The sequence below is a fragment of the Nothoprocta perdicaria genome, unplaced genomic scaffold (assembly GCF_003342845.1).
Source record: "Nothoprocta perdicaria isolate Ctin4 unplaced genomic scaffold, notPer1 scaffold_113, whole genome shotgun sequence".
Lineage (NCBI taxonomy): Eukaryota > Metazoa > Chordata > Aves > Tinamiformes > Tinamidae > Nothoprocta > Nothoprocta perdicaria.
The window spans coordinates 2,233,672-2,258,184 of record NW_020454239.1 but is presented as its reverse complement, the minus strand read 5'-3'; the positions used below and the strand labels follow the sequence as shown (position 1 = coordinate 2,258,184).

Below are 24,513 nucleotides of genomic sequence, written 5' to 3'. Positions count from 1 at the left end.
GCCGTCCGCCGCAGGCCCCGCGCCAGCCCGTTCATGGCGGCGCCGCCAACGGCCGCTGCCAACGGCCGCCCGCCAGGCAGCTCCAGCCGCGCTCCGAGCGCATCGAGCGCGCCACCCGCCCCGGGCGGCACGGCCGTTAAACGGCCGCCGAGGCGGCGGCCTGGGCCGGGTGAGGGCCCCGCTCGCACGGCTCCCGGTCGCGGTTCTTGGCGCCGTTCTTGGCGCTTCTCGCCGGGGGCAGCGGCCCCGGTCTCCTCAGCGCCTCCTCGTGGCGACGCAGCCGGCAGGCGAGCGCCGCCCGGCCCCATTGCGCCCTACCGGAGCGGCATCGTGCCCCGCTGCCAGGATTTGGCCCCTTCACATTAATCACTTCATCAGGAGTTCTTCACCACGTTAAAAAGGAGAACCTTTAAAAACAGCCCCGCTTGGCCGGGAAGCAGGGAAAAGCGCYCGCCTTGCAGCGGGAGCCCAGCACTGCCTTCTGCCCAGGCTTGCAGCCCCAAGAATGTTAAAAATTCGCCCCTGCTAAGCTTCCTTTTCAGTCTTTTTTATCACCAGGTCTGTTCTTTTGAGTTTCAACTAACTCATGAAGCAGTTTAAGAGGGGACTGGAAAGTGCAATGACGTACAAACAGGTTAGACATGATCCTTGTCCCTTTGTTTTTAATTGATCAAAGTCYGTTGTCTCCATGAGGGGATGCCTTACCCCTCTTCCAGAGCCCTAGATCCTGGGAACGACAAACGGAGTGACCGGGATGCGTCGTTCCAGCAGGATGCAAAAAATCCCCCTTATGCGGCAAGCCCCCAGTGCCCGGTCTGGGGGCTGGCACAGGGCAGTACTGTATCATTTATTGGGGATTTTCTGGGATATCTGGACAACAGCTTAAAACCCTTGTATACACACTGAGGGAATCTTGTACAACAGCTCCTAATAATGACCACTCGGCAAATATTATAATGCTGACGGAGGATACTACAGCTTAAAAATCAAACAAATGCAGCCATAACGCACACAAGGAGGGAGGCCCTCCTTCCCGAACTCCTGAGGAGAGAAGCCTGGGCTGCTGACCTAGGGAATTCAGTGTCCTGCTTCCCGCCTGATGAGCTCCAGCACTGCAGGCTTTGGCAGCAAGCCAGGACAAATAGCTTTCATGTGTGAAGTCAAATGCACACCAGATGATGCACATTTTACTGCAGGCATGTATTTCTCATTACTATTTTCTCAATAAAACTCAGTTGTTTATAACGCTACAAATTAATACCCAACTGGTACAAGATGCAATACGTACTTTCTAACAGCGCATTTGAACTGTGTTAAACCGTCCCAGGAAGCCTTTTGCAGCAGGAGGGTTCTCTGCTTTCTTAAACTCTTTTTGGCATCACATTTTTGAGTGTGTTTGCATAGTAGATCCTGCTATTTTTCTCTGWTTCTCTTTAATGAAGAGCTTTCTACGAAATCCAGTAGCAAACAGTGACCTGCAGTTGTGCGTTGTATCTTCCTCAGAACMACCGTTTCTGTTGAACATTGAGGTGAGTTGCCAGGCCCTAGGAGCTGCCAAGAACCTCTCTCCCCTTKATAGCAATAAGAAACAGAACTGCAAGCAATAGACTAATTCAGTTCTAAATTTACCCCTCAAAAGTTTTTCTTCTATCCACGTACATCAGTCACTTAAAAATACAGGGACAGATTCCCAGCTGTAACTGGGCTTCCTTATGTAACACAGCCAGAAAAGGCCACCTGGAGATCTCTTTGGCAAGGTGGAAAAACTCCACAGGGTTTAGGACTAGARCAGCTGGATGTTCTTCTGCTCTGCCCCCTTGCCAAGGAGGATCCACACACTGGATCTGAAGATCCTGGGTGGATGTGCCCAGCTAGGGCGGTGGGGACACAGCGSGGCAGTTAACCCAGCAGGTCTCTGCGCTCACCCTCGAGCACCTGCACAGGCCACCCTGATCCACACGATCAAGGATTCTTGATCACACTTTCAAATCACACTTTTAGGATTCTTGCTCTTCGAGTGAGGCAAACTCCAAAGGCTGAGGAACATGAAGTCTGGAAACAAAGCGTGGGTGCCTCTTCCTATCGTTCACAGAGTTAAGTTGTATACTGCTCTGCACTGCTGGACCCCACTCTCAAAGGTGTGAAATACTAATTCTGCTAATGCTCTGGTGTCAGCAGAGCCTGGAAACATTTCATATTTTCAGATCATGAAGCTTCATTAATACAGCCTGAAGTATGGCTCCTTAAAAATAGAACTACAGCTACTCTTGTGTTTGGATTGATTTTGAACTTACATAAAGTTATGTTTGTTATGTGCTGTTATGTGAACKTAATGAACCTTATGTTTCATTAATCTTTGAGACCGTGACTTTTCTAAAGGAACAAATTATTTCTATATTTAAAAAATAAAAAGGAAAAAGTCTGTCCGAAAACATTTACCAGTTTACCAGGCAGAAGATAACACYGTCAAAAAAGAACATGATTTAAATTTGTGCCAAATGAGGACTCCCAAAAAATGAAGGCAGCAATTGTAATGCTTTTTATACTCATATCCAGATATAGCTGCATACGTAGGTATAGAGGAAGCTGATGTTGATGGAGGATGCAAAGAATGAAGTGGTAACATTCAATGACAACCGATGTTTCTGCCCGCAGTATGTAAAAGATYGCTTTATACTCATTGTTTCTGATATTGAAAATAAGACAAATAAGGAGAGCAAGAGATCTAGAACACAGCAGTTTTTGCTTTTCGGAGAACCAAGAGGTGGAACTTGTRTCTCCACCTGGCCCGAAGCCTTTGCACAGTAGATGGCAGTAAGAGCTTTACTGCAGAAGAGACATSTGCAGTCTGCGGCGCGATCCCTCTTGGGCGCCTCAGTGCTGTGGAACAGCCTCCATCCCCGTTTGCACTGTGTGTTGGCTCTCGGAGAGCGCGGCAGTTCTTCGGGGTTGTTCTTTGCTCATCAGGGTGACAGCTGCAGGATCACAGTGCCCCGGCAGTGACAGCACCAACCACTGCGCACCCGCCAAGCTCCACGCCACATCCACCCAAAAAGCAACCCCTCTTCCCCAAAGGACATGTAAGTGGGAGTATACTCAGTTCTGCTCTAAGATAAACCTCTTCCCTTTTTTTTTTTTTTTTTTTTTGAAAGAAACATCCATAAATCGGGTGAGTGAATTGTCTGCTCAACAACCTAGCCCAGAAATAGTTTTCAGGAACAGAACTTGAAACGTTTATGATGTCTGGATGAGGAGACTAGGTAGCACTAAAACGTTAGGTGACTCAACCTTTAAACACTGAGACCAACATGTTTCTAATCAGCTCTGCTTGAACCATGTTTCAGAAGCCAGACACCTGCTTTTTATAAAGCTGAACTTCTTGAGGAGCTCAGTTAAACGTCGAGCACTTTTTCCACAGTGCACAGGAGCACTGATGCTGCAGCAGCGAGCTGAGGGGCACAGCCACGCTGGGTCTGTGCCCCAGGCCYGAGTTCAAAGCGACAGCAGCGGCCCTTCCTCCACACAGACCATAAAAGCGACGTGACTCAGGTCGTTTTATTYGCCTGTGCCTGGGAGGTGTCACCTTAGAGTTGTTTACTTTGAATATAATAAAAAACGAGAGAGGTTTATTGAGCCACATGGCGACTTCCTTTGCTTTATGACTTGCATCCAGCCTGACACAGATCCTAGGAACAACAGGATGGGAGTTTGGAAAGGGTTTTGCATGTCAGGGGAAGGAATGCTGAAAGGACCATGCTCTGGTTACACAGCAGCCAAAGGGCACRCACGTTTCTTTTTCTCCTTTGCAGAAACATTAGTCTTAAGCTCCATTTTCCCAGTGGTGATTTCTCATACTTATAACTCAGGACCTCTTTTAAACCTCTTGGGACTCAGAGAAAAAATATCTGTCACTGGCTAAATGAAGGAGCATTTGGGAAATACATCAGTGTAAAGAAAAAAAAATACAAAACGATTTCCTGTTTTTTCCTGACCTTTTTCTTCAGACAACAATCTCTTATGAGGACTAAGAGCCCAGAGGACTAAGCAGTTTGTTCCCCGAGGATGGCTTTATATTTATCATTAGTTTCAGTGGATACGTCTGACCTTTTTACGCTCTCCAGCTTTTCTCCCCACTCAGTGGGCAGGAGTGCAGCGCATCACAGCAAACAGTGTCTTATGTAGCCACGTAAAGGGACAGACACCAGGCAGCATCAGCACCTTTGGTGTTTCCAAGTTCATCTTTTGACTTGAAGCACATTTAAAAAGAAATGAACCAAGGTAGGTGCAAAATACCTAAAGGATTAAGCATATTAATCAGAAAGGATCAAATGCCCCAAGATACAATTACAGCATACATACACTTACTGCTCCTGTCCAGCTTTTCAGCTTTCTCTAGGAGGGGCTCCTTACAATTAGGTGATTAAATACCGCTCTCCACCCCTTTCTCCAAAATACAGAGCTCAACGAAATGAAGAAGCCTCAGACTGAACAGCTACAGCCCAAGAAGGTGACAGTGGGACACCCAGTGCTGCTGCTGACGCTCCCAGGAGAGATGCTGCTTTCTGTAGTGCTGAAGTGCCAGGTTCTGGTGCCATCCCCACACCACGTGCCCACAGACTACAATATTTGAAGCTCCAGCATGTCTCCTGCCTGATGAGTATTGTCAGGAGCAAGTGTTTCTCAGCATCTCTTTGCAACAAACACTCATCCAGCTATAGGTGCAACCTGGTTGCTACCCTGTTTTCCAGGCGTGCATCGCTGTAACTACCCTTTCTACTGCGGTTTCAGCTACCTATGCTCAATTACACCCTCATTCTGCCCTGCAGACATGACCCATGTCACTAGGAATGCTTTCTTTTTGAGAACTGAGCACAGACAACCGGAGAAACTGCACATACTAGTCAAAAACAGGAAAAGGGTTCTTATCAAATTAGTAACATCTCAGATATTTGGGTGTGGACATTTGGCACCGGGCTTGCATATTCTTCTGGGAGGGAGTCTGTGCACACTGCAGACTCCATTCCTTGGCTCCGCATTATCGCTCCCAAGTCGAGGCATGTTTCAGAAGAGCCTCTCTGCACATGTGCAAGTGCACAATTACGATGTGCTATGCAGATCAGTAAGACGAGACTTCACTCCGCTGCCTTTCCTACATGTAAAACAGCAGTAGCTCAGGTTAATGGCACTTGCACAGAGCTGTGCCGCAGCAAGATCACTGCACGAACTAAAGCAGCTATTTCCTTTGTAGCTTTACACACAGAAGTATGGGAAGGAGCTAAGAAGAGTTTGATACTGTTTATTAATGAGGGAAGATAGCAGTGCAGGATGACTGACATCTCTAGTAAGCCCTATGTAGGGACAGGTTATCCCTCCTGCTGTCTGGAATAATCTACCAACTGCTTCAGCTAGAAATAATTAATATAATTTACTTATTTGACCTCGAACCAAAGCAACRCATGCCCAACAGAGGAAGTAACTTCCTTGTTTTAAATGGAATATGCACTTTCTGGCATATATGCACACACTGCTATGCACACACACACAGTGGCAATTTATGGGAGGATCCAACGTTACTCAATAGACCAGTTTCACCAGCTGCAAGCTCATGCTAAGGCCTGATACTCAGCCTGGATTCTCTTCAGCCCATCATCTCCACCAGCGATGATCCTGCAGAGAGAAGGTTATCAAGGCTTGGATGAAGCCACCCCAAGAGAACCAAGCTGAGGAGGCACCGATGCTGCAGGGGAAGTTGTGCTCTGCTTGATGGGTGATAGCAATTTTCCCAAGGGGTGTAATGAACGCTAACAAGTCGCTACTCGACTCGGTGCCTGACAGATGTAGACAGCAGGTGTGAGTAAAAACCATTTCTTACCCAGACAGCTGGTGTTCTGGTGAATTCTTCATCAGGGAAACCAAACAGAAACTGAGGGAAATCCCCACGTTATCTGAGAAATGTATCCATGACTGTGGAACAAAATGCCACGCTTTGGTTTACCTGCTCACACAGCAGTAGAGAGAGCAGTTTCTTCAGTATTGCCTCAAARGCTAAATGGGCATCAGAGAAAGAGGAATTGTGAACACACATGTCAGGACTTCTTATTATATCTCATTTTAAAGGGAGATTCTGAAATCTCCAACCTTTAACACAGCATCCCAATGCCCTGTTGAGAGCACCAAAAGCTACTGCACGTTTAGCACATTTGAACATGAGTCTCTAGTAGAAAATGCAATGTATCACTGCAGTCCTAACTGATGGCTGTTTGTTTTTTAATCTACTTATTAATGTCACAGCAGCTAAAGGCCTAGCAGCTTTGACACGAGAAGGGCAACTTCTCCGTGTGCAATGATCCTGTAAAGCTCCGTTGTCCAACGCTGAGACCTTTGCACTGAYGGAGCTGTTTGACTAAGGCTCAGTCAGCCAGGCCTTGGCTCCACAGGTAAATAAATTCACCTAAAAAGACAGAAAAACCTCAGCAAAAAAACCTCAACCCAATTTGAGTTGGATTATATTGATTTTCCCTAATTCAATCCCAACTTAATAGCAAGTAATGGACAAAAAAAAAGGATTCAAATGCACCCAGGTCTGCTGTGAGCTGCCCGAGCACGTGCACCCTGGGGAAGCAGAGGTCCCCTAGGCTGCATCTCGTGCCCACAGCCCATTTATCCCCAGGAAATGTCCCTATCACGACACGCACACTGGCTGCCTGTATGAGAGAAGCAGACACCTTTGGTAACCTTTAGCTAACTAAAGGGGTGAAGGAGCTTCACCCATTCACACGCTGGGACCTCTGGTCAGCCGCGCTCTGCCCGAGGCCTTAGCTCCCCGACCGCTGCCTTGCGAGCTGCTTTATCACCTTTTCTGGATGCGTTTTCTTTCTGGATGGGCTGCAGAAACGGTCTCATCCCTCCCACCACTCTGTTTTCCACTCTGTGCACCTTGCTTTGTGCAATAAACAAGTAACGAAAGGGAAGAGCAATCCCGGCTAAGTGGGAAGGARTCTGGCAGGCTCCTCCTTGCTGGCTACACAACAGAGGAACCCAGGGGAGATTCCAGTGTTTTCCCAGACTTTTTCCCAGGCTGTTTCTCTAACTGGTGTTCCTGTCGAGAAAAACACACAAGCTACTGGCGGTCATGTAAAAATGCCCTTTTCAACTAGAAATACAACTGCCACAGACATCTCAGTGTTCATATCAACACAAATCTCAGTGTTTATATCAATACAAATCTATCTTTAACAGGTGACAGCTACTTACGGAGGCCTTGAAGTTTACACCCACATTTGGATGTGTACGTGGTACTGTCTGCTGCGTGTGAAGTGTCGGCTGAAGGTTTTCTTAGGAAAGAGACGTGGTTTAAGGCTTACCTGGCACTCCCCAAAAGCAAATCAGCGCCGAGGGACTCTTAGGGACAGAACATTCAAACCCAAAGCACTRCATAATGCTCGGTCATCCTTGGAATGAGGTAAAAACACATAAAATGGGAACAAATTTTTTCCCTACAGTACAAGYAAACCATCTAACAAACACACGATCTAGATCTGAACGCAACACACGATCGTTAATAAAAGGCAGATCTTTTTTCAGAGGTTTCAGAGTTCTTATGTTCCACAATCAGATTTTGGGAGCGTTGGAAACGTTGCACGGACTTCAACTTTTAATTTTAGAAAGCATTTGGCATTTTCTCTGTATCAGCCTCTCACTTTGCAGACTTTTACCTGCTWCTGCCTCCCACTTTTCCCTTCCCATAGAGATAAGCTGAGACACCTACATTCCTCACTGAGCTCCCTTCATTGCGAGGGGCATCCTGCATTTACGTAACACCCGGGAACGCCTTACGGAGCAGYACGACTGGGACTTACAGCAAACGCGACGCCTTTGGAACCGGCGCCAAGGCTTATGCAAACTTAAATGGATTTTCCCTCACGCATTCTTGGAAGGAAGACAATGCGCGCTGGAGGAGGAAGATGACACAGCTTTCCTTCATTAAAAATAACTACTACTCTGCACGTTCTCAAAAAGCCCATAAAGATGAAAACTACTATTTGTATTTTCTTTACAACTTTGGCCTTTTTGCTGCAATTCCTACATAATCTTTCAGAGATTTCTTTTTTTATTATCATTAAAAGAAGGAAAAAATGTTCCACTAAGGAGTGATTGACATATAAATATATTTTTAAACTTTTTAGCCAGCTTATTTTCTTTTGCTGATTTTCTTCTGACAGATATTGCACCATTCATAGCAAGCTCCATGTAACACATTCCTACAATACAGCCCAATGAAGTTTGCAACCTTAACTCYGATTTTCGTTACCAGCAGCGGTGGGCTGGCTTGCACAGCCCTTCCAGGGTGGGGGTGCTCAGGGATGCTCAGATACTTTAACCTTATTTCTTGAAGGGTCACGTACATTGCTCTGATTTGCGCTTGCCTCATTCAGTAACTCYTGAACTGACGGACTAGGCTTGGCTGCAAAGGGACAGAATTCTGAAAGAAAATTACATTTCTGCACGTCCAGTGAATGCAGGAAAATGCCCTATGGAAGAAAAGGCGCACAGCATCCCTTGCACATCACTACGCATCACCAAAAGCCCAAGAGACGGCAAAAGCCAACCCCAAAGCCCCCAAATCCAGGGCTGTGCCTTGTTTACAAGCAGCACATCTGCAAGGCAGCAGGTTAGGCCTGGCCTGGCGCTCAGCGCTGCTCCTTKCCCTAGGAGYAGCCAGGTCTGCAGGGGCTGGAGAGGCGCCCGGCTCCGTCCYGCAGCCCTGCTCCCAACCCGGCTGCCCAACGCGGTTCTGCCCTCAAGGACAGGGCGAGTTCAACCCTGCACCAGGACAGACCTTTTCGGGACGGCTACATGCTGCCGACACCTGGAATGCCACCCATTTTCAGAGCACTGTTTTGGATCAAGTAGCTGCAGTGAGAGAAATTCCTCTTTGCTTGGAATGGGGTTAAATCAAAGCCTTATTTATCTATTTTTACAAGCAAAATGCTTTCTAGCTTCACCAATTTTCATCTAATCAGGCACCTCAGGAAAAAACCTGTAGCAGTAAGTGGCTTGTGATATATGCTAGGAACAGATTTTCCTGCTCCAGYAAATATATACGCACCCTTATTTACACACCTGGGGGCTGGCAGCCAAGCAGGCCACTTAGGGCCATTGAGCACCACGGTGGCTGCTCCCTCCAGCTCTCCTTGGGACTGGCTTTTATTTTCCTGTTGTGAAGTTGTGTAACATCAACTGCAACAGCCCCCSCTTTGCAGAAGGTTGTTCGAGAACCAGAGACTTGCTCAGGGTCAGTCCAGGAGCTCAATCACCCAGGAGCTCAGGCAGCCCCTGCGGCCGGTTGTTCCCGGGCTCGGAAGGACACGGAGCCAGCAGCAGGTGCCAGGGCTGCCTCCGGACACGGGGCCCTCGGAGACCCCCCAAGCTCTCCCACGAGCCCAGATCCAGCCCTTTGGTGGCACTTCCATAGACACCCGAGGACACTCGGAACCGGGGTGCTGAGCCCACACCCCACACACGGCGCACGCGCCTGTTGCACAGAGCAACACAGACAGAAAATAACCTGTGAGGGGAAACAGAGCACAGGAGAGCAACGTTTAAAAAATGTCCTAAAATGTGCATTTTATTCCATATCATTATACAATGTATACATACAGGCATACTTTTGAAACTGCTCAAAAGAAAGTGTGAAAAATAAAGTGAGGCGATTAACGATTTATAAATTCCTCCCCCTCCCCCAGACTCCACACAAATAAAATACATTTTAAAACAATCTCTACCCAATTTGTTTTCTCCTGAATTTATTGAATCTTTCATTTCAACATGAAAAATACAACGGAACGAATACTCGGGGTGAAATGCTGGCCTACACTTGTGTAAGGAGTTGCGAGCACACGGTTCAAGCCTCCAGAAGCCCTTGGTTTGGTGTGTCTGACATATCCTTCCTTTTATGGAATTAGAAGGCACGGAAAGTCCAAATCCTCACCGATCAATAAACGCCAATGGAATAAGTTACCGTGCTGGTCAAGCCCCTGACTTGTGTGAGAGCAAACAAGACCTCAGTGGTTAGAATAGCACCATTTCCACCTTATCCTTCTCGAACGTGGATCGATCCCGGTGACAAAAACTGCGGTTGGCACTTGAGGCGGGCACTTTCTGCCACAGCCAGGGTTCCTCCCATCCAGGCACACCGAATTGCTCAACTCTCTACCAAGTGTAGGTAACATTTTGTGGGGAAATGGCACATTGAAACCGTAATGTCATCGCTTAACCCGCATCCGGCTTGCCCTTTTCGGTGTTTCCCTGACCCCCCTGCCTGATCATTTAGCAGATGTTCTCGTGACTGTGGTGAAACTAAAATAAAGACATGTTTATGGGGCTTCACGGCAAGCAGGTGTAAAAAAAAATAATAATAAAACAGTAATGTGGTTGCTGCTAAGAAGGTTTTCACATGTTGTTTAACTCCAGTAAAGTTTGATCCAGCATCTGATGCATACTAAGGTTTTCTTCTTTGGCATGCGCCACTTTCTCTGTTGTGGGATTAGAAAATTACAACGTGAATAGCAGTTCTATGGAGGCACCCRTGCTCAGAACACGAAGACATGCAGGCACCGCTCCCAAAGGGAAAAATGTGCATGCTCATAAAGGCTCAGAAATAAATCAAATACCCCCCAGCCAGCCCAACAGGCAGGGKTCCAGATGCACAAAGCAACCTGCAAGTAATGCAAGCTGGAACTGACTGATCACAGCTGCATTTTTAAAGAAAATGCACTGCCAGAGATGATGTTCTTGTACATTCTGGGAGCTCTCCCATAGGAATGTGGAATGGCAAGTTAATTCTTATTTATTTACTTTTTTAAAGTAGGGCAATAAGAACGGAAAACACATGCAAGTTCTTTGCAGTTCCATGCTTTAAGCACATGGAATTGTGAATTTGCATAGAACTAAAAAAGACTACAGCCATCCCCTTCAATCAAGTGACTTTTGAGAAAATTAACTCATTTTTGCTATGAAATACAAAAAACTCCACGCAGTTAGTAGCTTTATGTTGCATGCACACTTTTACAGTCAATTAACACACTTATATGACACAGTAAATGAGCACAATGTTCTAGAGCTGCATCTTACCAGAACCCCATAATAATGTCACTTCACGCTACTGCAAGCAAACCTTCAAACTGAGCAGGGATTTGCACGTGGAGCTCCCATTCCTTGCTTTTAGCCAAACAAGAGTCCCTCTTACAGTAATGCAAAAGGGATGAATTACCATCTCCAGAGACACAACAGCCATAAATGCACTTTATACTGCGTCTGAAACTTRAATCCTGGCTTCCACCCGCTTCCCTTCCTAGCAGGGCTCTCAGGCCCAGTTGTGGCACCAGTTAAATCACTTGTCCCTCTAGAAGGAAGGTGGTTACTCCTTGGATACTGYTGGTTAAAAGTGCTGTAACTGGTACCACGTGGAAAGGAGCTGCCACACAGCCCAAGCAGGAGCCTACAGCTCCTCCAAAGCAGTAGTGCAAATAGGCAAACAGCTTCATTTGAGGGAGCACTTCCATTTTACATTTTTTTCCAACATAAACTGGGAATTTCTTCAATTTGCCACAGAACCAACATCCTGAAAAATCAATTTCTAGGTTTCTTGCTTCTTTCTACCTTTACTAATTCATTCTTGAGGAGCTTTTGGAAGAAGCAGTTTTTAAACAAGTTAACAAGATAGTCACACCAAAGCTTAATCCTCATTCAACGCCAGCTTTAGTTCATTAGTTAGGCGACTGTTTTGCTCAAGTTGCTGGTAGAGTTGGTCTGTACAGGCAGCAAGCAGGTTAGAAGGAAAAAAAGAGGCAGAATGAAGACAGATTAGACAGAGAAAACAGGTAAGTAAGAGTTAATAAAGAAACTGGTCACACCACAGACAGTAACTAGTCACATACAGAGAAACACGTTACCTTTGTCTCTAGAACTTGAGCAACTAAATAGCTGCTCCAAGGAGCTGCTGCTATAACCCAAGGTGGATGCTAAAATCCTAAAAATAGAAGAACTGCAGCTACATCCCTAGGAGGACTAAACCTGGCCGCACGCTTAGGAATAATGCAGAGTAAATTTGCTTTATGGATGATTTCTTGTGTTGGGACCCTCATCTCGGCTGGTGGAAGGCAGCGGCATCGGAGCACGGCTCTCGGAGGCCTCTCCATAGCTCCTGGCACATCCCGGAGCTCTGCAGCACCAGGGGATCCCAGAGGTCTCTCTGCAGCTCCCGGTGCATCCCGGGGATCCCAGGGCTCCCTCTCCGCAGCTCCCGGCGCATCCCGGGGCATCCTGGCGTGCACAGCTCCCACCTCCACTGAGGAACCTCACACTCCACGCGCTGCCCCTTCCAGGGCAGCTGCTTGTGCTACTAGGGTGGAGAGGCCTGAAACTGCCTGGTGGCACTTGAAAAAAAAYAGACAAAACCCCACGCGACACACACAAAACAGGCTGAAGGTGGATGAAAGGGTAGYGTGGAAATCTGTGCTGCCCAGTACAGGCAACCAAGAGCACAGGTCACCATCACCATCAAACACCTACAGCTGCCTCACGACAGTGACGTTAAGAGCTGTTCCTGAGGGAAGCAAAGGTCTCCGATGGCTTTCCATCATTTTGCCTTTTCAACCTATGCATATTTTTGTGACAGCCCAGGGACAAGGCCATGTGGTGGCCTCCTGCTCACACAGGTGTAGGAGCTGGCGGCAGGCACAACGCACAGAGCTCGGGTCAAGTGAAGCACATTTACCCTCAGTTGTGCCACAAATGCCAAAATACTCCTGGTTAAGCTGCCTGCTAAACACTGGACTCTGCAGCTTCAATGCACTGAATGCAAACACGTCCTCATTACACCTTGATTCACGAGTGGGAAGTTACCAGCTGCTGATCTGCACCCCATGCTCGTGCTGCCTCCCACGCACTGCAACACCAGAAAGAAACAGATGCCAGGGGATAAAAAACTGGAATSAGATGATGTTATCTGAGGGAAGAGATGGACCCATTCACACATGACTTGGACAACAGGGTTGGGGGAGAAAAGTAGACCAGATTGGAATTGCTCAAGGGTGTAATTTTGTGTTTTAAAATAGAATAAGAAAGCCAGTTACATTATTCTATACGCTAAATTAACACTTCAGTGCAATGTGCTGAGAGTTTATCAGCTCTTGTGGCTTTGGAACTTAACAGTAAGCACAGTAAGTTTCATATTAACTCAACTGAACTGAAGCTGCTTTCATGTAAACTGGAAAAGAGCATCTTCCATTGTAAAGGAAGATGTCATTGTTAGTAATAATTAAAAATAACCATCTTTCTAGTTGCAATCCAGCTTTATATAACAGCATAGAAGAATAACAGGTGTCACTATTTAATGTTTCATACTTGGACACTGCCTTGTCACCCTAAATCCACTGCCTGGGCTTTCCAACCCGAAACCAGCACGCTTGTGGGCAGCAGGTTCCTTTCAGGAGCAATGCAATGACAAGTTCCTTATTCCAGATTTGAAACATCCCTCACAAATCTGCACTTTGCCCTGTAGCCTGAGCTAAGCACAAGACTGAAAAGCTACTGGAATCTCCCTGCTGACTTTAAAGCATAAGGTGAAAAAGGTAAGAAGCAGCAGCCCTCCCAAGTAACCACTACTGGGAGAAAGGGGAGAGATGCTGAGCTTTTCCTATTACTTCTTAACTTCTCTAGGAAAAGGACTTTTTAAAAACAGACACTTAAACAAAAAGCAGGAAATCTTCAGTGTCAAGCTAGGAGGACAATGTGAACTCTAAAATGAAAAGCTTAATGGCGAGGGCTCAGCTGCTATCTCAGCCTTGCTCCCACAACCAAGTGACCCCAAGGGAGCAGCGTCCTTGGGGTTTGGGCCCAAAAATAACAGGCTATAAATAAATAAATAAAATCCCATTAAATCTCGGCGTCATTTTGTCTGCATCGTAACTTAAGATCAAGATGGTGACTGGTCAGCATTAGCCTCAAAATACCAGGAACAGCATCTCCTCCCTTATGCTGATATTGTTGGCTTTGCACTGTCAACATTTAAGCAGAAGGGTTTGCGGAAAAAAGCGAAAACAGCAAAAGTTAGGTCCCTAGTGGCAAAAAAGCAACTTTTTTTTATTTATGACTAAAACAGCTATTTAAATAAATAAAAGGCACCGGGATAGCAAAAGGGATACAGCTGGGATGTTTATTTTACACTGAGAGATGTGGAGTTTCTGTACAGCAGAGCACAAACAGGGCATGGTTGGAGACGGGCGCTAGAAAGAGTCAGCTAAGGCAGCAGACAGGACAGAGAGCCCATGAAACATCCAAAAGCTTGGAAAGATGTTTAATCCAACCTGATGGAGATGTCTTTGCAGAACTGAAGCAAAGAAATTTATCTGCATGAAAAGAAAAAGTGAGACAAGGTAGGAAATGAAAAGGGGAAGACTCGCAGAAAGGGAGCAAGAGCACGGCAGAGCCCGGCATGCCGAGGGGACCAGCAGGGAAACAACCACAGGGAAAGCAGGGAAATAACCACACCATGCGGATCAGGAAGCTGCTGCAAGCCCTCATGGGCCAGCACACAAGTGCAATGTAAAGTCTGCTTTCCATTTGGAGATTCTCAAAGTCAAGAAATGCTGTAACCTCTGTAGACAGAGGGGGCAAGATCCATCGGTGTGATATGCTGGGCATATGTTGGGACATCATGAGGATGCAAAGCAGACATTAGATGCTCCTGAGATTGGGGGAGAGGGGAAGTGATGAATAGGTGTAGGGATCCAAAGGCAGGCAAGAAAACAAGCAAAAACCAGGGGAAAACCCAACGCCTTTTCAGTTCCAGCCAAAGCTTATGCCTGCTGAAAGGGTGTTTGGTTTGGAAGGAAAGGCTGGGGCTCAACACCACACAAGCAGAGCCCCAGGCCTCCCTCCTTGCCTCGTCAAGCACACAGGGATCAYGCAGAGGAGAGGAACTCGGAGCAGAGCTGATCCCTGAGCAGAGCACCCCGGCCCGAGGGCCCTTCTGTGGCTCCGGCACAAAATGCTCCTCATTTCCATTCCCAGTGGCTAAAGCCAACACTGAAGCTGCTGCCAGGGCAAGTTACTTACTGCCACTGCCCACAAAATACAGCTTTTCAAATAATCTTCACAGAAACAACCTCTGCTTTAACTGTCACTCCTGTGGGTTCAAATGACYGAGTGCTCTCAGTCTTCTGCACATACAATTTAGTAACAACTGAAAATTTCAGAGCAGTTGAGGAAATTTAGATACTCATTTTCCATTGGCATTAATAGATGATAGAGCCAACTCCCACAWTTTTCTTTAAAACTCTGGTAGGACTTTTCCAGAGAACTGTGGGAGCAGAACAACCTACCCTGTGCAGAAAGTGGACTGAGGTCATTATATTTCTGCAATTTAAAAGAAATGGGCCTGGGAGAAACCCCTCGAACCGAGGTGAGCTGAAAGGATAAAAGCGGAAGGACAACAAGGGCAACCACAACACACAAGGATCAGATAGGGAATGAGAAAGAGCCAACACATGCTAACTGGGCAGCTTACAAAATCACCGTGAGTGCTTCCCAGGCTAGGGAGAGCCACACTGCCACCGTAAAGGACCCGCTCATGGTGTTTTGTACCCCTACTCCCACTAAGGAAAGGGAGCACAAATCCCCCAAGGCAGAGCCATGCAATCCAAGAGGGCAGGGAAGCGGGCGCAGGCACCAAGTGGAGAGACATTTACATGGAAGTCATGTCGTTGAGAGCGTGGTCCAGCTCCTCGCTGATGGCTTTGTACTTCAGTTTCTGAGCGTACAGCTCATCTAGCATTCCCAGGGGGAGGCGGAGGTGAGCAAGGGCATGGAGCGTGACCGTGGCATGGGAGGTGAAGGCAGTGGCATGAGGCACCATCCGGAAGCAGCAGGAAAGGGGAGGAGAGCGCACAGAAAGTGGGGTGGCAGCAGACAGCGAAGGAAGCAAAAGGCAAAGTTAGGGAGTAATAATAACAAMGGAATGAAGGGATTGGGGACAAGTTCTTTAACTGAACTGCCAGGGAGACCTGTGGCAAAGAGAAAGATGGGAGCAAATGAAGAGCATAAGGAAAACATGCCCGACTATCCCTACTTGGGCTTCACCTGCTCTAATAACCACTAGAGACACCCTCACGAGCTGCACGAGTCGGTAGCAGGGGCAGAAGAGCTGAAAGAGAGGCTCGAGGAAGACACTTATTTCTATCTTCCATTTATCTTCCAATGGGCCTTGTAAAGCCCATTGCTTCTGTAACTCTGATTTTTCTAGAGATTTTTTATTCTGAAACACGCAGATTTCTTCCGTTTCTTCCCAAAGTTTTCAGCACCTGAGTATCACTATCAAGGTATTTCCTACAGGTTACACGTAAGGAAGCTCATTGCTCTACCCAGCAATCATGTTGYTTAAGAGCCCAGACACTGTAACATACCTAAGAACTAATTGCCATATAACTTAACCTTTAATTACACAGTACTACTGAATTAYTTGCACTAGGGGAGAAAGTGCATTGTACTGTAGTTGCAAAAGATTTATCAAAACCCCCAAGCAATCCCTCTTTGCTTAAATGAGTTCTCCTCTTGACGATGGGTACAATCCATCAACTTTGCTAGAACTGTTCTCTGCCAAGAAATGCTCACCCTGACCTGCCCTCTTTACAGTCATAAATTAAGTTTATGTTCCTAATTATAACAAACATAACATTGTTCTTCACCAACTTTTAAAGCAAATAAAGTAGTTGCTACTAATACTTCTCTAATCTTTTGCCTTGCATATGCATACGTTTCCAAGTGAAAGAATAGAAAGTCAAATGAAAGACATCTTTAGAGCATCAGAGAAAAGAAATAGGCAAGAGCAAAACACTGTTGACCGGAAACATTTAAGTTACCAAAACGTTTTGGTTGAAAAGCATTTAGCAAACATTTTGCATTATTTTACTCTTTCAGCAGACCCATTTGCACAAACTGAACAAGAGTATYGAGTAATGAATAAAACAATAGGAAAATATGACATTTGTATTTCTGTAGTAAGCATGAAGAACAAGGAACCTACCTTCTAGGTCATCAATGCTCTTCTCCAGCTTGGTTACTGACCTCTCAGCAAACTCAGCACGAGTCTCAGCCTGCAGTCAAGACAAATACACATGATTTTAGGAAAAACACACACACGGTACTTACAGAAGAAAATTCAAATGAGAAGTAGGTGCAATGATGGGAGATAGATTTGAAATAATCAAAACAYTCAAGAGAGACAGATAACACCAAAACTCATTGTCTCAGAAATGACAATTCATCTTCAAAAACTCAAGTAGGGTTTACATACACAGAAGTGTTGGAAGGTGTGCTGTAAAGAATGGGTCTAATTTTACCTCCTTCAGTTTGTCAGTCAAGACTTTAATCTCCTCTTCATATTTGTCTTCTTTCTGCGAGTACTGTAATTAGAAAGAGAATCACAGATATTAGACCAGGCACTCTACACATACAAAGGTATCACACCCATAACTGCCTTCCAATTGATTAACTGCATAAAAGAAACACGGGTAGAACTGAGTTCCACTTACCAGACTGTAGTCATACAAATTCTATTACAATTATACACTAGTTGAGTCATATACAAGGGCTATGCAGTGGGTACRGAGGAGAAATTAAGCCTACAGCTTTAAAGAGAAGGGGCATTTTGAGATAATACTCCAAATGCCATTTTAAAGTGCATTAGGTATGTTTATATAAATGCTGTTGGATGCTTAACAGAGATGTGTTCAGATAGATTGATCTATTGATCTAGAAAGAACTCTAGTTGCTCCTAACAGCCAAACATGAATTGAGTAGTAAGTCCAAATGCTTCTATCAACACACGGCCTTGCTGAAGTGCTGCATACAAAAGTCACCAGGCTACAGAAACACAGGGCAGTCCAGGTGACAACTTAAGGAACACATTCTCACATAAGTCTCTAGCCTACCTTCTCAGCCTGAGCCTCCAGCGACTTCAGGTTGTTGGTCACAGTTTTCAACTCCTCTTCAAGCTCAGCACATTTGCTGTTATTTCGGAAGGAAGGCAGGGAAGGGGCGGGTGGAAGATTCAGTCAAGCAAAAGAAACAGGAGAAAATAGGGGGAAGAGATAGAGAAAAATGAAAATAATTATAGAGCAAAAGGTCAGCCTCAAAAGCAGCTGAATCTGTCACAGATTGAAAGCAATTCTTTCCGATGCCAAATTCGCTTCCGAGTGTGTTAAGAATACCAGACACACGTTATCCATAGCTCTTGACTTACAYAGAAATACTGAGATGGCCTTTAAATGTGAGACAGTTCAGCTTCTTTTTGGCTGCACAGGAGATTGGTTGTAAAGATAAAAATGAATAAACAAACCAAAACAAAAACAACAACAAAAAAGAGACCAAAGAAAACCACCAAAGCAGGATGCAAAGGGAGCAAAGAGCACAGTGAGGACTGATTTGTTACTACTGAGTGAGCTAACTGGCTATGAAAGCTTAAAGACCTGGATGCAGTTAAACCTAAGAACTGTTTATTAGTATCAGTACCTTATCCTCTGCAGCCATTAATGCTTTCAAGGTCTGATCCATTATTCTTAACTGTTCTTCCAGCTGTCGGACTTGGCTGTTAGTGGACACATGAAATGCACAAAAGCCATTCACAAAATCAGTGTGCAGGTACAGCATGCAGTGACAAAACACACGCGCGCACACAAACACACACACAGACACGTTCACTTTGGTGCTGACCACCTGTCTCAACCATTACAGCAAACGAGCAGAACAGAGCTTGGAGCTGAACACACGGTGTACTGCCAATGTCTCATGCTGTTACAGGTGCTGTCCTGCAGCAGCTCACASGCCGCTCGGGGGAGGTCCCGCATGTACCTTTCCGAGAGCTCCGCACGTTCCTCAGCCCGCTCCAGGTCGCTCTCAATGATCACAAGCTTACGAGCCACCTATGGAAAAGGGAAATCACAGACGTCACGTTGCTGCAGCCAGTACCTACAAGACAGGCAGCTGGGCCTCTCCCCATATTTAGCTGAAGGATAAACACATGAGTTTTGATTAGGAGACATCTTCATTATTCATTCGGGTCTTTATTACCAGATATATTTCACAGCATCTCTTCTCCATTCACCAAAAGGCAGTTTACGGTCTCCCTCATTTTGAGAGGCTCCTTAAGAGGTCTGGGTGTAAAGGACTAAGAGCAGATCTCTGGCTRCCTACTTGTCCCCTGGAGATGGGCAACAAAGAGGATTAGGGGACTGGAACAGCTCTTGTATGAGGACAGACTGAGTGAGCRGGGCCTGTTTTCCCTGGAGAAGAGARGGCTGAGAGGGGATCTCATTAATATAAGTACATGAAGGGGGAATATAGGGAGGAAGGGGCCAAGCTCTTCTCAGTGGTGGCCAGTAACAGGACAAGGGGAAATGGGTGTAAGTTGCAACACAGGCAGTTCCATCTCCATGTGAAGAGGAACTTCTTTGCTGTGAGGGTGACAGAGCCCTGGAACAGGCTGCTCAGGGAGGTTGTGGAGTCTCCTTCTCTGGAGATCTTCAAAACCCGCCTGGATGCCACCCTGTACCCAGTGCTCTGGGTGTCCCTTCCAACCTCAACCATTCAGTGATTCTGTGAGATACCCAATACTTGGTCCTTTTCTGCAGCTGCAGACAATGGCATTTATGATCTTYTGAACTTATTATGGCAAAGCAAAGAAGGAACCACAGACAAGAGATGACCTGTGTTCAAAAACTGACCTCTTCATACTTGCGGTCGGCCTCTTCAGCAATGTGCTTGGCTTCTTTAAGCTGGATCTCCTGGATTTCCATTTTCTCTTCATCCTTCTGGGCTCTATTTTCAATGACCTTCATTCCTCTGAAAGGCAAGTAAAACAGGAAATGCAAGGGTCAGGGCTTGCCAGTTTATCTTCAGCTCTGCTACCACTGGATTGTGTCTTTTAGTGAGGTACATCAAGATGAATGAGCACGTTAGACACTTGACTTTGCAGACCAGGGGCTCTAGTCTAGGCCTGCGGGCTTTCACACTGGACGTTTAAAGGAGAGCTGCATGACTTAAGAGGAAACTGGAGTCATTTGTTTAGCTCTTTCCACAGTTCAGCTCTAGCCAGAAACTTGAAACCAGCTGACTCATCTTTTTCATTTTAAAGTCCAGGAGAAACAGATCTTATACAGAAGTAAATCAAAACCATCTTGCTTCTAAAGATTTAATAAAATGACTCGAGACATCTGTGCTTCTTCACTCATTATGAGATGACATGCACCTATTCCTGCAGGACTGACRGATACTATCTTTATGGGACAGACAGACTCCCATGAGGTCTGTCACAACAGAGCCCTTGAGCAATCAAGTTCTTTGTGCTCTGCACCAGCAAATTTTAACCCTTTAACAATAAGAAATATTTTACATTCTCTCTTGCAYGCAAGTTTGCATTAAATTCCCTTTCTTCATAGACTCATAGCATCCTATGAAATAGCAAGACTTTTTTGAAAATAGGCTGCAGTGTTAGTGAGGTAAGAAGAGGGGCACATTATACTTAGAATTCATTGACAAATAAAGATTCTTTCACAAGCAGGAAATGAGCTGCAAAATAMAATGCGGGATCTTCCAAAGTCAGCAAGTCTTGAACTCCTAACTCATTTTAAGCACCTATGAAAAGCTCAGCCTAAATAAGACTCAGACAACATCATCTCTCCCTCCTTCGTTCACCCTTCATGCACAAATCTCATCAGCAAGAGAACCAAAGCCTCTTTCAGCCCTTTGTGGTTCTCCAGAGGAAACAGCCACAAACTGAAGCACTAAAAGTTCCACAGGAACTTAAGCAAAAGCTTCTTTTCTGTRAGGGTGACAGAGCCCTGGAATAGGCTGCCAAGAGAGGCAGTGGAGTCTCCCTCTCTGGAGATCTTCCAAACCTGCTTGGATGCAGCCCTGTGCCACGTGCTCTAGGTGACCCTGCGTGTGCAGGGGGATGGACCAGATGATCTCTAGAGGTGCCTTCCAACCTTCACGATTTCATGATTCTAGGTGGAATTTTCTACACACAATAACATTAAGAGTCACTCATCCAGGACCCGTCATCCAACCACAGGAGCCAGGGCTGGGTCAGGCAGTTTTCCTGGGAAGTGACACATCACATCAAAAAAGAATTACCCTACCCCAGGTAAATCTGATCCTTACAACTGGGCACGAACAAGAACTCAAGCCTACACACTTAGGACATCCCTCCAGACAAGGCGCGACTAAAGCTCGAGTGGATGACACACATCCAGAGACACAGGAGCGGTTTAATCTACTTCCCTAACCCACACCCTGGCAGTTAGCGCTTTCGTCATGAGGGTAATGAGGCCTCCAGGAGYGGCCCTGCCCACCTTTCGCTCTCATCCGCAGCCTTCTCAGCCTCCTCCAGCTTCTGCAGGGCTGTAGCCAGGCGCTCCTGAGCCCGGTCCAACTCTTCCTCAACCAGCTGGATGCGCCTGTTCAGGGAAGCTACTTCRCTCTCAGCCTAAGCACAGGAAGAACAGAAGTTAACGCACAGTAACACACGCATCACCTCCTATCTGCTAGTGTCATTTAAAAGCACTTCAATATTTCTCACTTCATTCACTAAATATCACGTGGCCAGAGAAAAATTTGCCCTCACCCAACTGTGAGGCTGTTGCTTAACGGGAAAGACATGGTTCGTGCTCCCTTTATGCAAAGCACATTAGGGGCTGTGTGTTTTGTGCTAGGGAGAACAATGCTAGAGGAATTATACACCAATCTCTRAATATTTTCTGTTATTGTATTTGCAAGTTTGAACTTTTTATTAAAAAAATGAACACAAACAATATTCAAGTTACCCAATTCTTCCATGTTCTCCTTAATAATCTACTCTGAAAGCAAATTCTTTAACTCTGACCTTAGGCCATAGTTGGACAAAAAATGCTGTACCATGGTTTCCCAAGCATTCCCTTGGTTTCATTAAGGTTTAAGGCAGATACGTGAAAACACAGCCCGCGTATCGGCATGTGCAGTGACAGGGTTCACACAGAGAGTGCACGAGGACACGGAAGAAACACCCGAGCCGCTGGGCGCCCCAAGCTTCGTGCACAGGTGAGATGCAGAGCTGCAGGGGCAGCTCCGGTGCGGGCTGCACACGGAGGGGCCCCGGAGCCGGCGGCGGCCACCTCAACATGCCCATTGCTCCAAAAACCCGTCCACGCTTCCCTCAAACCCCCCTCGCTTGCACCAGCCTTKGCTCAGCCCTTCGTACATCCCCAGCACTCTCCTAACCCCTAACTAACTAACCTCTCTCATCCTCAAGCTTCTACCTCTGACATCCTCCAGCTTGCGCTTGCTTAAAGCTCTCTAACTTCAGGCTTCTTAAGGCAACCTCTCTATTAAACTTGAGTTTCTTTCAAAAGAATGTTAGGACCAAAGAGTTCTTCAAAAGAGCTATCCTTAAAAGGAAATTACTCTTGGTTTCTATTGGAAACTATCTCCTCAGGTATGGGGAAGTACAAATTCAGTGTTTCTTATACTATCTAATTAGTAGGGGGCAGGGATGGGAGCCTAAATTCCTCTCATACCAAAAGTATCAGCTTGGTACCTTTTTTTTCTTCTTTCACTGAAAATTTAAGGAACTTACTAGTTGTTTATGCTAGCTAGAGGAATTTGGATAGACTTGGCCAAGTTATGGTTTTTGCTATACAAAACACCAGCGAGAAGAACTTACACAACAGACAACAGATCTGCAAATATAMATTTGCATATATATTTGTAATACATCTACAAAGGTACAGGTGGAAGCAGGACTAGAAAAGATCCCTGCAGACCCACCCCTGTTATTTCCAATATAACGTCTTTATCCAGCTGTGCCATAGAACAGTAGGACTCCAAATTTACATTTTTAGATCTCCAGTTTTAAGGAGTAAGGATCCAAACACCCTGAGCTGAGCAACGAGGGAACTTTGGGGGGCAGGAAGAGACCAAACATTACTCCTGGGGGAATGAGTAACGTTCCAAGTTAATTATTGTCACRTTACGACTTCTCATCCGGATAACAGCGCGCGACAAGCCCAGAAATCGGAGGGCGACTAAAGTTCAGGTTTTTACTTCCTGCTCCACCAGCAGCAACGCAGGGAGGGTTGCCGACTACCCTTATATGGCCCAAATTACTGCTGTGCAGAGMGGGACTTTCTCCTTTTATGGCCAGGAAGGAAAAACCCCAGTGACACAGGGCACTCCCCGGCAGCACCGCATACTTTCACAATGAGAGATGACGGATAGACAACGATGGGGGGTTAATTGCCACTGCTCCAAGAGAGAGCGTTTTCCACTAATCCTATCAGTGAGGCAGGAATTAGGGGCTGTGAACACGCGAGCGCTAACAGCACCTTGAAACTCCCGCTCAGGACCTAGGGCGTTCTCAAGGGGGCTGCTGGAAGCGGTTCTGCCTCTCGCAAGGCTCTGGTTTCGCCATCAGAGGCCGCAGCAGCGAGGCGCCTTGGCCGCAGCCTCAGCCCTCCCGTTGCTCGTGYGTTTTTTGCCCGCAGAGGAAGAGCCCAACGCTCCACGGCGCCTTCCTGCGCTATTCCACCTCGGGAAGGGTCTCCTCCAAACGAAGCCCCCGTGCCCGCAGGCCACGACGCGGCTGCTGCGGGATACTGAGCCCGGGGCCGCTCCGATGGCGAGAGGCCTGGGAACCGCAGCSGCTCCTCCCGGCACCGGAGCCAGGGACAACCTCCCGATCCCAAGCTGCCCGTTGCCGCTGCATAGCGACCCGCGGGGCAGCGCGGCCGGCGGCCGCCTCAGCACGGAGCGGATCCCCAGGAATGCCGCGGGAGCCGGCACGGGCAGCAGGGCAGGGCCGGCGCACGCGGAGCCCCGGCCTTGCCGTCCCGGGGACACCCGGCATTCCCGGCTCCACCGTTCCCGCCGGAGCGACCCTAAGGACACCAGCTACACGGAAGGAGGGCAGGACACCCCACGGTGCTGCCGTCACCCGGGGTTAACAGCAAGGCTAAGTAACAAAGATCCTCTGCCATCGTTTTTCACTACGATCGCTGCCCCCAATCACTCCTGCCGCCGGGGCCTTCTCCTCCGTCCCTACACACATAGCGACCCCGGCAGGCACGGCGCTCACACGAGCGAACAGCAGAGCGCCTTTCAGGCCACATTTGCCCCAAAAAGCAGCGATTCCATGGCTCGGAGCGATGAGGGCAGCCGCGGCTCTGCCAGGGCGGCTCCCGTTCAGCCCCGCGCTCCGCAGCCGCCTCTGCGCAACCCCGGGCCCCCTCCCCGGTCCGTCCGCTCCCGGCCCCGGTTCGCTGCGGGAGAGCCGCGGTGCCGCCGCTACCTCCTCGCGCAGCGCGCGCTCGTGGTCCACGTCGCGCTGGAGGCGGCCGGCGCGCTCCTCGGCCGCGTCCGCCTGCTCCTGCAGGCCACGGATCTTCCTGCGCACGGCCTCGAGCGAGCTGAGCGCCGCCA

The 24,513-nt window shown here is 47.2% G+C and overlaps 1 protein-coding gene across 9 annotated transcripts in view; it reads right to left on the bottom strand.

The window, feature by feature from the left end:
* Positions 1-9,829: 9,829 nt before the first annotated feature.
* Positions 9,830-24,513, bottom strand: part of TPM1 (tropomyosin 1) — a 16,270-nt gene continuing 1,586 nt past the window's right edge. For 2 of the 9 annotated variants that reach the window (XM_026052939.1, XM_026052962.1), the window contains exons 3-9: positions 21,414-21,547; positions 19,785-19,902; positions 18,913-18,983; positions 17,994-18,069; positions 17,403-17,465; positions 17,087-17,156; positions 9,830-10,535 (exon numbers count right to left, since the gene is read on the bottom strand). In XM_026052939.1, the coding sequence (XP_025908724.1) occupies positions 10,453-10,535; positions 17,087-17,156; positions 17,403-17,465; positions 17,994-18,069; positions 18,913-18,983; positions 19,785-19,902; positions 21,414-21,547 (615 nt within the window). In that variant the 3' untranslated portion in view covers positions 9,830-10,452. The other 7 variants (XM_026052933.1, XM_026052967.1, XM_026052973.1 and 4 more) reach the window with 5 other exon arrangements.